Consider the following 12,281-nt stretch of genomic DNA (forward strand, 5'->3'; position numbering starts at 1 on the left):
ACAAGCTGTAACGGTGTAACCTACTTAAAAAAGCTATAAAAAATGAAAAGAAGACAAAAAATGTAGTGAGAGAACAATGAGAATTAGCATCTGCATTAAGTAATCAGATATTTTCTTCTTTACATTTTTTTCTTTGAATATCACAATTAAAAGGGTAGTCAGTAAGAAAGTGCTAAATAATTGTATCCTATGACTAAATACTGTTTAGCAGCATGATCATAATATAATGCATCATTTACAAGTGTTACCTCAGTCATCTACATTAGCATCAGAATCATCTTCATCCCAGTCCACTCTGAATGAATTCACTGATTCCATGAGCTCAGTTAAGCCAGTGAGATCCTCTAGGTAGCTGGGCTGATTGATAGCTTGCAAAACAAACTCCATTCCCTTCCTTCTAAACTCTGAAACCACCTGAAACAAACCAATGATAAAACCTCAGCATGTTGTAGAAACCATGAACATGTCCAATCCAGATATTGCATAAAGGTCCACGTAAAAGTTGTGATTGAAGTAGCACTAGCACTACAATTTTGCCATAGTTGCTCATTTGTTTACATTAGCATAAAATGCTGCCATTAGAATAACTGAAAATTATATAGTTACAAATACTGTATACGGGTTAAAAATTAATATTTAGCCCTTCAGAAATTGAATAAGCTCGTTCTAAATATTTTACTAGCATCTTTCAAAATATTAAACAAAACCTACAACCCTGGCCTCTAGCACAGAAGAGAAGGATGATAGGAAACCTCGTAAACCACAATGGAATCGTGGCTGAAATTGAATTTCAACGAAGTACAAAACCAGAAATACAAAGAACGAAGTGGAAACAAATGCGAGGAACGATTGTATTGATAGCAAATGAAAAAATGAAAGAAAACACACAAAATACAATGGATCTTCAACTCGAGAGGAAGATCCGGCTCTCCCAAATCTCTAGAAGTCGCTGGAGCCCAAAACAGCGAAAAATAAACTCAATTCAGAAAAATACCCAATATCCTAACCCTAGGAAAACATTCTACTTAAAATATACAATCCTAAAGGAAATCTCTAAACAGCCCCTCTGAATTTTCCTTGCTAAACCACCTTAATTTCTTCCTAAACAAGGCTGCTAGACCCGCATGGATCGAAGACGAAACCCAGTGAGGCGGACAGATTCGTCTTCTGTAATAGAGTCGATCCCTCCTGGATCGGTCTAACAAAGGAAAAAATAAATAGGCATTAATTTGGAAATCAAATCCTATAGAGCTAAGCAAGGGAAAAAAACAAAAGCAATCATAATTTATATGGGAAAAGTCAAAACTTTATAATAGTAACACAATTTACATTTGAAAACTAGCATGCATTTTAAACCAAGAAAGCATAAGAAACTATAATATAGCGGCAAAGTGGTGCCTATAAAGAAAAATAATATGAAAGGAAATTAAATTACTTTTTAACAGCCTGTTTATAATCCTTGGAAACTGCTCTCTCTTAATAATTTGGAGAGAGAAATTAATAGTAATTGCAGTTAACACGAACTGACAAAGATGTAGCATATATTGCCCGCATCTAGCCAAATTTGGGCAGTTGTTTGGATTAGAACATAAAAAAAGAACGACAGAAGAAAGAAGTTGAAAGAATAGAAATCCTACTTAAGATCCTAGATAATTCCTAATGCACAAATAATACACTAGTTAATAATCAAAGATATTAGGAAGGACGAACTAACAGCATCACTGCAGGCAGTACAGCTTTTTGATGAGTAGCCTAAGAGCGTTAGCTGAGAAAATTGAGGAAGAGAGCCTCGGATTTGATGAGGTAATATGCCAAGAGGCCTATCACTACTGCCTACAATGGAGCTAGAAATCTCCCCTGGAGCATTTATCCTGCAAATATCAAACCAACAGATGAGCTTAGCACTTTAGGCAAAATGGGCATGCCATACCCTTCATAAAAGAACAAAGGAAACAACAAAGCAATTACCAGCTTTATGATGAAAGGGACACATGAATTAATTGTTGCCGTAAAAGGTTCAGTCACACAAAATTCTCAAGATATGTTTGATTTGAAGTGTACAGAGGGGAGCGTAAATGAAATGAAAACTAAATCTCATTCTTACTGTTTTGCAGCAATTTAGGTATAATTACTAATTATTTCCCTCAAATTCCCTTAAAGGAAAGCAACAATATTAGAGTAGGAATGCCCCCCCCCCCAGTACAAGATAGTGTCAAACTGCTCAAAATCATCCAGTATTCAAGCATACATCAACAATGGGTCTCTTACAACTAACACCCGCAAGAAGTTTAATAAGATTCCCCTTTATCTCTCATTTCCATTTTCCACAAAACTACAAGAAATCATATTCATTGTAAATATCCATCCATTATGTTTAATTTTCCTTTTTAAGTGATCATAAACAGCATTAATGATTTCATTAGATGCATCACACAAAGATATAAACTTTAATAGAGATTTGAAGTAACGCTAGGGTTTATAAACTTTAATAAGGGTGAAATTCTTAGAAAACCTATCACAAAGAAATTGGGAATATATTGAACCAAGTGGTCAATCAACAGAGTGCAAAACTGCAAATATGTTCAATTTGAAGATAAGAAACTCAGGATCAGGAGGGTGAAAAAAAATAAAGTGGGGACGGGGAGGATTAATATTGCAAATAACTCTGATTTACCGTTTAGGATGATGTAAAATCCCCACTAGCAATTCTACTGCAAGGGAAGAGGCAATAGGTGCCAGTCCAGGTCGTGTGACTGTACACTGCTGATCCAATGTCCGGTTGGAAGTCGACTGCAGAAAGAAATGCACTTAGTTTCAATTCAGTAAAACAATTAAAGATGGGGGATTAAAATATGATAAAAAAAATTGTGCTAAGCTATATTTCTAAAACTAGTACATCTATAGGAGCAACAACATCATTGCAAAAGTAACACCCAAGACGCTGTCCTCTATCCTCATTTTTGGTTGACAGTTTGTGCATTTGTGTGGCAATGGCATTAACATCTCCAGTTTTGTCACTTGCATTGCAAGTAGCATCCAGCATGTCAGAGGAAACAGGCCTAGGACCAGAACCATGACGCATGACAAGGTAACTGTCAAATCCCAAGGCTGCAGTTATTGCAACCTGTAAAAGAAATTACCACACATGTTAATAAGCATAGTTTAGATGTTAATGTTATTGATGTGAAACTAAATGCGATAAATAAGAATTGCAATTAAGATATTAATAGAAGTGATGAACTTTGCTTGCTACCAATTAACTCTTTGTTTGCTCAAGTCAAGGTTTAAGAATATGGCATTGAAAGATTAAGTAATAGCAATAGGTTACAATTTGAGATTAGTAGGACTTGCAAAATAACAACCAATGACTAGTAGGTAATGCAAATAGCAAATGTAACAAAAGCTTCAAGTTTAAAATCTAGATCATTCACCTAGAGGTCCTTCACTCAATCTCTTGAAAGTCGAGGCTAGCGGAGGAGAATTGCAAGCACACTTAAGGATGCCACTATCAAACAAGTAAAGCCGAGGGGACTAGTAGCCGGTGAAGAAGCCAGAGTTGGGGAACTGAGCAGTCGTCCGACAAGAGTCCACGGAATTCTTGGTCGTTGAAGCTTGATAGTCTTGGCGAGACAATAAACGATGCGATTGACATAACGTTCCACAGTGTCGTCGTACTCCCAATCCGGCTCGTAGAAGGGAAAGAGGAAGATGTCGATCTCTCCTTGGGTGTTGTAAGCGAAGTCTTGATCAACTTCAGGATCGGCCATGTAGCAATGATGAGATTCGGAGAGGGATCGTCTTCTTCTCTTGGATTCAATTATCATGAGCAACTTGGAGTTTCACGAGAGGAGAGACACAAGAAAATGGGCGGCCAAAGGTGGAGAAGAGGGGGCAGCTTGGATGGGGGAATTAGGTTAGATCCGGGAGAGGAAAAGAAATTTTATCCCAAATCTGAAAATAACTTCAGGATTTGAGTAAAATAGGAGGGAAACTAATTTGAATTTTGAATTCAAATTAATTAGAGAGAGGGGGCTTTAATGGGATTTAATGGGGCAAAGCCCATGTTGGGCCGGCGGCATAAAGAGAGAGGGGAGAGGGAATTGTGGGAGTTGAGCTCTTTCCAAACAAGTTTGGCCAATTAGGAGGGAAAATAATGAGTCCTCTCTAAATTAAAATTTATATCGGATTCAAAATTGAAAACTTTCCTTATTTGGATTTTGCAAATAAAGAATTTTTTTTTTTAATTTCAAAATTTGAATTTTAAAATTCTCTAACTCCTCTCTTTAGTGCAAGAGCCAATTTAGTGGATCATTATGACGATTAAAATCATCATAATGATTTGAGAGATGGAGAGGGATTTGATTTAAGTGAGTGGGCCCCAAATAGTTAATTAAGGAGTAACAACAAAATCTGAAATTTAAATCAGATTTTAAGTCAAGTGAGAGGTTTCCTATCATAGATTTAGACAATAGGAAACTATTTGAATTCAAATTTTCAATTGAATTCGCAATAAGAAAATTTTCAATATGACCAATTTTATTTTAGGAAGGTGAGTAAAGAAATATTTGAATTTTGAATTTCAAATTTGGGGCTTGGGAGGTGGGCCGGCGGCTAGGTGGGTGGAGAGGGGAGGCCATGGGAGGGAGGTTGGCAATCAGGTGGGTGATGGTCGGCAGCTTCGGCGGCCCAAGGAGGCCGACGGCAAGGGGAGGGGCTCGGGTTAGGGAAAATTACTAAGAAAGACTTTGTGGGGATTGAGGCCGGCGGGTGGGAAGTTTGGGGAGGGAATTTGATGCAAGGAAAAATAAAAGAAAAGAAAGATAAAAGAACCGCGAACCTTGGAATCCACCAAGATTGACGGGAATTGCAAATTACACTCCTCGGGCTTCTCCTCTCATGAACTCACTAAGAGATCAAACAAGAACAAACTTTTTTTTCATTCAATAATTCATCATCTCTTATAATGCATGAGGCCTCCTTTAAATAGGCCAAGATAAGACAAAGCTAAAAGACACAAATGCCCTCAGGGCTACACAAGCGACTAAATACCCACAGGGGCAAACTAGGAAAATAAAATACGAGAATAAATAAAATACAAAATAAATCAAAAATAAAGGCTCTGGATCGTAGCCGTCGATCTGCGTCTCCAATGATGGTACACGTGGCGAAATCTGATTTCCTCATCAGTTATGCTAGCCCGCAAAACAAAACAAAAAAAGTTATTCTATTGAGCATTAAAACGCTTGATGAACAATCCCATCATTGGATGCTGCCATATTGCTCTTATCTACATGAGTGCAGCAGCCCTAATGGGTCCTTTTCACTATGGTTCAACATCTAGTTGCTTTCTTAGTTTTATGTGATGATATCCTTTGTGATAATTTCCACTGTCATATGAAAATTTGTTTCAATATTATTTTAAAATATAAAAACAATTCCCTATTGCATGTAGAATTTTAGAAAGGCTGTTGAGCATTCCTTCATTTATTATTCAACATTTGTGGCTTTTATATTTCTAGTAGATTGGATCCTCTCATCTTCTATGGACTTGGGCTTGGTTCAAGCTAGATGTAATTTTAGTTGAAGCTTAATAATGTAAAATTTAGTGTTTCTTGTTTGTGCATTTCTTGATCTCTTGTGTTCTATGCATCATGCTTTATCATGTTGATGCTTTCATATATGAGTTTTGGTGTTTTCGTTATACAAATTGCTATTAAAGTTAATGCTTAGTTGGGATCAAATAGTTCATGTGGTTTGTGGCTCTAATGGGTCCTGACAATCTCGTAACATGATCAATCAGAATTCTAGATTGATGACTCCCACAACAAATCCACAAGGTTGCATGGATTTTAGTGCATAATCTTTGATGTGATTCAATTTGTGAAGTGTTAGCCAATGTAAAAAGCTCTCGCGTGAGAAGAAAATTACTAGGGCATTTGAGGATATTGGTTGTAGTTCGAAGTAGAATAGATGTAAACAAATTAGTGCAGAAATATCAAGTTGGCATAAACTTTTTGGTTAAAAATGACTTGACTATTAGTGTATCAAGGCCAATTTAGATTCCCTTTGGTTCCCTCCCTAATAACTATTATCAACGCATGGTTAAACAAAGTATAATGGTAATGAAATGATAGATTAAGAAGTCCAATTGATCTGGGCTTTGAAGAACCATGGTTATTTCAATGAACCAATTATGTTTGAAAGTCTTCAAAGAAACAGCTAATGAGCAGTTGTGATTTATGTAGGAGTATCATATTTTGGGGAAAAGAGAAAAAATGTTACCTTCCTGATTGGAAGAAAAAATCTGAAACTAAATCCGAAATGAGATGATGGCAAGAATTCAATAATTGATCAAATAAAACATATTTGTATTGCATAGTTTCTCTTAGTGCTAGTTCGTACCATTATTACATTCAGAGTTAGAAGCTAAAAAAAGTTATAGAAAATACACTTTTAGCGTTACGTATAACATGTGTTTTGGATCACAGTGCTTAGTGCTTCTAGACTTTTGGGAGCTTACTTAACTTCAAAAGAAGTCGCTAAGGAGATCCATGTTTTGCCACTAATTTGCATTGTGATAGGAAACACTTGTAGATCTCAAGTATTCCCTATCAATCTCCGAAAAACAGCGAGAATTCTTCACAAAAGTCCGCACAAAACCATGAAAAAAAAGTAGATAATTGGTATTATTTGATGAAAGGAACACGGAAAATAGCAATATACACTTGATCCTCAATTCGAGAGGAGGATCGATCTCTCCCAAATCTCTAGACGCCGCTAGAGCCCAAAGAAAACCTAAATCTAAGATATCTCAAATTTCAGCCAAATTTCAGATGCCCTAATCCTAGGAAACCAAAGTATTTAATGCATACAAATCAAAAGGAAATCCCTAAACAGTCCCTAAATTCAAATTTCCCTCTCAAAACCCTCAAAAATCGTTCCTAAAAGGCTACAGCTGATTTGGGCGTGCATTCGGCATCCGAAATCGCGTACAAGAGGCGGATGGTTCCGCCTTCTTACGCGTGAACCGGTCCAGTCAGACCGGTTGGACCGGTCTAACACATAACACGTACAAGAAGAAAAATCTCATCTTGGGAATAGTGCTTGAATATTCCTTGGGATCTAATCTACCTATAGATTTGTTCCCTTTTACTAGGGATTGCATGCATAACGGCTATATGTGAAGAAATCTCTACTAGGGTTTGCAAACCAACCTGTTATGCCTGGACCGGTCCCAGCTGGACCGGTCTGGTTCTACACCCGACGAACCAAAGTCGGGCGAAACCAGACGGAATGCGCGGAGGAGCGGGAGTCGGGGGGGCCAAACAGTGGCTAAACGCATGGGGGGAGGGAAAAATTTTGAATGAGAGGCTATTTTAGGAAGTCCATTATTGTCCTTTATGATTAATTTGTATAATTAGGAGTTTTTGGGGGGATTGGCTCCTCATCTTGAATTTGAATTTTCTCTTTGAGATCTAGGGTTTGCTTTGGGCTCTTGGCTTTGCCGGAGATCGTGGAGAGTAGTTCTTCCTCTCGGATTGAAGAACATATTGTATCTTTGTTGCTTTCTTTGATTTCTAGTGAAATACAAGTAATATCTTGTGTTTTTCTCCTGTTTTCCCCTATTTCCTGCTGCGTTTTCACCGAATTCCTGCTGTTTTGCTGCTGTGGACAGCAGTTGGCTGCTGTATATTTACTGATTTGGGTTAGAAATACTTGAGAACTCAAGTATTTCCTATCACAATCCTTGGAGGTTTTCACGATATAATTTCTTTCCTAAGCATTTCCCATGCGATTGAAGAAGCAAAGGTTACCATCTTAGCTAAGATTTCATGGAGTATAGATCTCTCAGTTTGGATTCTCTCTTGAAAACAATTGAACAAGTTTAGCATGGATAAGTGGCATCAACTAGGGTTATTATTAGCATCATCTTGGATGTCAGATCTTGGTAGGAGATAATTTTTCATATCAGAGATTTTATTTAGGCTTCTTTATTATGAGCAAATATGTTTGGAATTTAGAAAGGGGTAGGAAGTCCTCCTTCATTGTAACTAACATGTTTATGGTCTCTGCATCTTGGATTTCAGATCTTGGTGGGAGATAATCCTTCATGCCAGAGATTCTAATTAGGCTATTTTGTTATGTGCAAATTGTATTTGGAATTTAGAAAGGGGTAGGGAGTGCTCCATTGTTAATTTATGGCCTCTGCATTTGTAATAAGTTGGATTCTCTCTCCTTCCAATGGACATAGGTTGAAGCTAAATAACATAAATAGTTTTGTCTCTTGATTGTGTGTTTCTTGATCTCTTTTGTGTTTTGCATTGTAGCACAGCATACATTCCGCATTTGAGTTTTGCATTGTAGCACAGCATTTGAGTGTCTCTTGATTGTGTCTTGATCACATTTGTGTTTTGCATTGTAGCACGCATACATGCAGTTGGTGAAGCCTCCGCATTTGAGTTTTGGCAGTCTAGATACAACTCTATTAATAGTGCATCATTGTACTGATTAACAACCCCAACATATATGTCGATCAATCATCTAGTTCTAAAAAATCCCAGCTATTATGTGATATAAATGCCACAGTAAAACTATCAATAAGTTCCCTGTTTTAAGTCAAAATGCTTTTTAAGGCTTAGCATACAAGAGATTTAAAGGACTACTAGGCCTTGACGTTTCTTTACCTAACCGAACAAATCCATTGCAAAATTCTCATGAAAGTATGTTTAAATGCTTAACAGGTGCATCATTCATATACCTGATCTACATCAACAATTCAGGCAGAATTTCAACATTACCATAAGTAATTGCAGTCTAGAGAATAGCTGGCCATAAATAGCCATACACATGATTTCTATGGATTGCAATCAACTGAATCAAGAAAACAGGTGACCTAAAAACCTTGTGTAGGTAAATAACCATACACATCAACTACAGTTGAAAGGAGAAGAAAACATTTGTGACAAGCATAATTCCCTGTAGATTCAACAATTGTTAGCAAATAATTATTTAAGCATATTTCATAGCAACTTTGCTACAAAGAGAATATCATTTTAGGCAATTCAAAGCAAAGGTGGCAGAAAACCTTAGTATAAATTCATATGAAAAGAAAGCTGTAGGATCTTTCCCCAGAAAGAGAATCCATCATCTGCGCATCAGATCTCAGAAATGAGAATACTTTTAAGTCAGTAGATTCACCTTGCTTTCATTTGCACAAATAAGTGTTGGAAGCCATCTACTTTCCCTAGTGTCAGTCAATAAGAACACGACATCATGGGAAGCAATCAAACTTTGAAGAAGCTCACAATCTTTAAGCACATTATCTGCTTCTTGAGCAGGCACTGGGTGCCCTGGCATTGGAATTGCTAAATTAATACTTTCAGCTTCCTACAACGCAATAATTAATCAGTGGTTGCAATATATGTCTTGTTTTAAGAAGAAAATAAGAGGCAAATGAACCTCACCACAGCTGGAAAAATCCTCTTCAGACTTTTAGCTGCTGCAACAGCTTTTAACTCACCACCATCTAGGCAATCCTCAAATGTATACAGAGACTGTCTTACAGGATTGGACATAGCTACACGCCCACTATCAAGCAAAGTTATCCTCCTAATACCCCAAGCCTGAAGATAGATTTGTAACCATTGACAAAGAGAATAAAGGATGGCAATTTATAACATTATATGTAAGAGAAGAGAATCTTTTGTGACAAACCATCAGCATGCGAGCAACTTGGCACCCTAGTGTACCGGCACCAAGAAGTAGACACTTAACAGAGGACAAGATATTAATGTCTAGAGATGGAAGGGTTCGCCATCGCATAAGCTTTAAATTCAGATCCGCTGCAGAGACAGCTAACCTGCAGAGACAGCAAAATTATGAACATTTTTAAATGGGTACATGTGTCACCAAAATACTTTGGCGCTTATTGTAATTAAAAGATCGAACTATTAAGCATACAACCTCTTTGGATCCATGGATGCCGCCAGGTTCATCAGCTTAGGTTTAAGTTCCCATCCTACAGCTTTAGGAACACAACAAGGACTCCTCCAATCTATCAAAATGATATTAAGTTGGGGGGAAATCACATTGGATAAATTGGGCATATTTCAGTTCATGTGAATGGCAATTTACTGTAAACTGATGATTTACCTTGTGGCAGCAAAACTACTGCTTCTCCGACGAGGGATAATTCCAAATCAGCCAAACCACGCCTCTCCCGATAGCACAAAAACTGAATATTTTCTATCTTCCACCGCAAACAAATGAATGCAAGGAAGTTGCGAAGAGGCCAGCCTGGATTACTAGGAAGATTACAAGGATCATAGAAACCGAAGAGCAGCTGACACGCAAAAAACAGTTTGAGCCAAAGATTTATTGTCACTCCAAATCAATCTTAGGTAAAAAACAAATCTTATATGCATAGCTGTCTCAATAAGTAATGCACAACTAGAATTTATAATAACTAGATGTAAGTCAGATTGAAAGGTCCATATCATAGTGCAGAATAGCCGTTAATTTAGATTGTTCCATGAATATACCTTTTCACCATCACCATGGAATGCTTCCCAATCCTTCAGTGGTCGAATAGTAACTTGTGCATTTGATGCTATAACAATAAAAAAGAATGGCACACCTACAGTTTGGCAAACAATATACCATCCACATTAATGAGAATTGAATTACCAAATGAAGAACATTGAAAAGCATCCTCACAGATAAAATGCAAGATCAACCTGCTGTCATGTTTGAATTACGCCATTCATTACATGCCCTTGATAAAGATTTAGCCTATCATGAGAATAACAATGGCATTAGAAACTCTGCAAAAATAAGAAGCTGAGCACATGATGAATTTTACACCCATAATACGAATACCTCTTCTGAACTGAACACCTTTGAAGCTGGTTGTATATTAACTAAGGTTGCTGGAGGTTCAAGCGACAAAGCAGGAAATGCAAACCAATGACGGAAGGTCCACTTCTTCAAATCAGCAAATGAGATAAGGAGGAACCTTGAAAGCACTGCACAATCCTCATCTGCTTTCCCGCTTATAATATCGTCAAAAATCTAAGAGACAGTCAAAGATTGGGCTACAGTTAAACGGGTAGGCACAAGACGCAGCAAAAATAAAACCTTTTAAGCAACGTAAAGCTGTAAACATAGAGATTCATTTCTTCAAACTGAAAAATCCAAAGATTTAACCTTCCTTGCTTCCATTTTCAGAAGAGCGTCCTTATCAAGAGCACGGAAGCTCTCCAATGTATTTGTATTGTAAAGAGTTCCTGGCACAGGGCATTTATTCCTGTTACCGATTACCAACTGAAGCGGATCATCCGGCAGGGACTCTGCCATAAGTTTTAATGGATTTGGCACTTGTGGATGTGAACAAGGCGCATAGAAACCTATCAATTGGAGAAGCAAAATTGTTAGACGTCTTGAAATAAGTTCAACATCAATACACAGAGAGAACAAGCTGAAAGGAACGAAAAAAACTCGCCGGTTATGGGGATTGGGGACTGGTCGAGCCCAAGAGTATCGAGCTTGAGAGAGGAAAGTCTCCTCCAAAAGCCCTCGTCCGCGGAGCTCTGGAAGGGGATGAATCTGAGGATCTGCCGTTCACTTGAGGAGTCGGAGGACGAAGATGGAGGTGGAGGAGGCGGGGAAGACACCGTCCACGTTCTGTTCTCCGCCATAGATTCCGTCAAGCAATGTCTTCGACTAACTGCGATCAACTATTTGCCAACTTCGTCTTGCCTGAATGGAAGAATTATTCTTTTTTTATTTTTTATAATGCAAATACTAAAGCTATTTAAAATTTAAATTCATTTATCAATAATAATCAGCTCAAATAATTATAGAATTAAAAATATCAATATATATATATATATATATATATATATGACGAGGCCTATATATATGTGTGTGTGTGTGTGTGTATGTATGTATGTTGCATCCTGGAGTATTCGCGGTGGTAGAGAAATATAAAGTTTAACGTCTTAGCATTGTACGAAAATCTGGCACGCAATCAGATAAAAAGGGAGGGTGCGTCATCCATTGGAGACACCAAGATTTTTACGTGAAAAAACCCCATAAAATGGGGAAAACCCACGGGGCCTTGCCCAGTATAAATGAATCCACTAGTATTGTAGTTGATTACAAATGAGGCCCTTCCTTAGTGCAAGGCCTTAGCCTGATGTACATCATATAGAGTACATTACACGGTGAGAATACATAGCATCATTGTTGATGTGTTTGTTTGGTATGAAAGACTGTAGTCG

At 37.6% G+C, this 12,281-nt stretch overlaps 1 protein-coding gene across 1 annotated transcript; it reads right to left on the reverse strand.

Annotated features, from left to right (window-relative positions):
* Positions 1 to 63: 63 nt before the first annotated feature.
* On the reverse strand, positions 64 to 11,770 carry LOC110098786 (ubiquitin-like modifier-activating enzyme atg7). The gene is made up of 14 exons (XM_020825710.2): positions 11,501 to 11,770; positions 11,206 to 11,405; positions 10,879 to 11,070; positions 10,737 to 10,791; positions 10,542 to 10,636; positions 10,153 to 10,342; positions 9,964 to 10,054; positions 9,715 to 9,859; positions 9,465 to 9,623; positions 9,199 to 9,387; positions 2,897 to 3,124; positions 2,675 to 2,790; positions 1,715 to 1,871; positions 64 to 414 (listed from the first exon to the last, which is right to left on the reverse strand). Exons 1-14 carry the CDS (start codon positions 11,694 to 11,696, stop codon positions 250 to 252), a joined length of 2,178 nt encoding a protein of 725 aa, XP_020681369.1. The 5' UTR covers positions 11,697 to 11,770; the 3' UTR covers positions 64 to 249.
* Positions 11,771 to 12,281: the final 511 nt, after the last annotated feature.

The sequence above is a fragment of the Dendrobium catenatum genome, unplaced genomic scaffold, assembly GCF_001605985.2.
Source record: "Dendrobium catenatum unplaced genomic scaffold, ASM160598v2 fragScaff_scaffold_1001, whole genome shotgun sequence".
In the NCBI taxonomy this organism is placed as follows: Eukaryota; Viridiplantae; Streptophyta; class Magnoliopsida; order Asparagales; family Orchidaceae; genus Dendrobium; species Dendrobium catenatum.

What these genes read in the sequence shown, in the direction of transcription:
- LOC110098786 (XM_020825710.2), bottom strand. Translation starts at nt 11,696, where the DNA reads ATGGCGGAGAACAGAACGTGGACGGTGTCTTCCCCGCCTCCTCCACCT. An exon ending in TAATTCAAACATGACAGCAG is followed by an intron (nt 10,637 to 10,736) that starts GTTGATCTTGCA and finishes GCCAAACTGTAG; the next exon opens with GTGTGCCATTCTTTTTTATT. An exon ending in GCATCCATGGATCCAAAGAG is followed by an intron (nt 9,860 to 9,963) that starts GTTGTATGCTTA and finishes CTGTCTCTGCAG; the next exon opens with GTTAGCTGTCTCTGCAGCGG.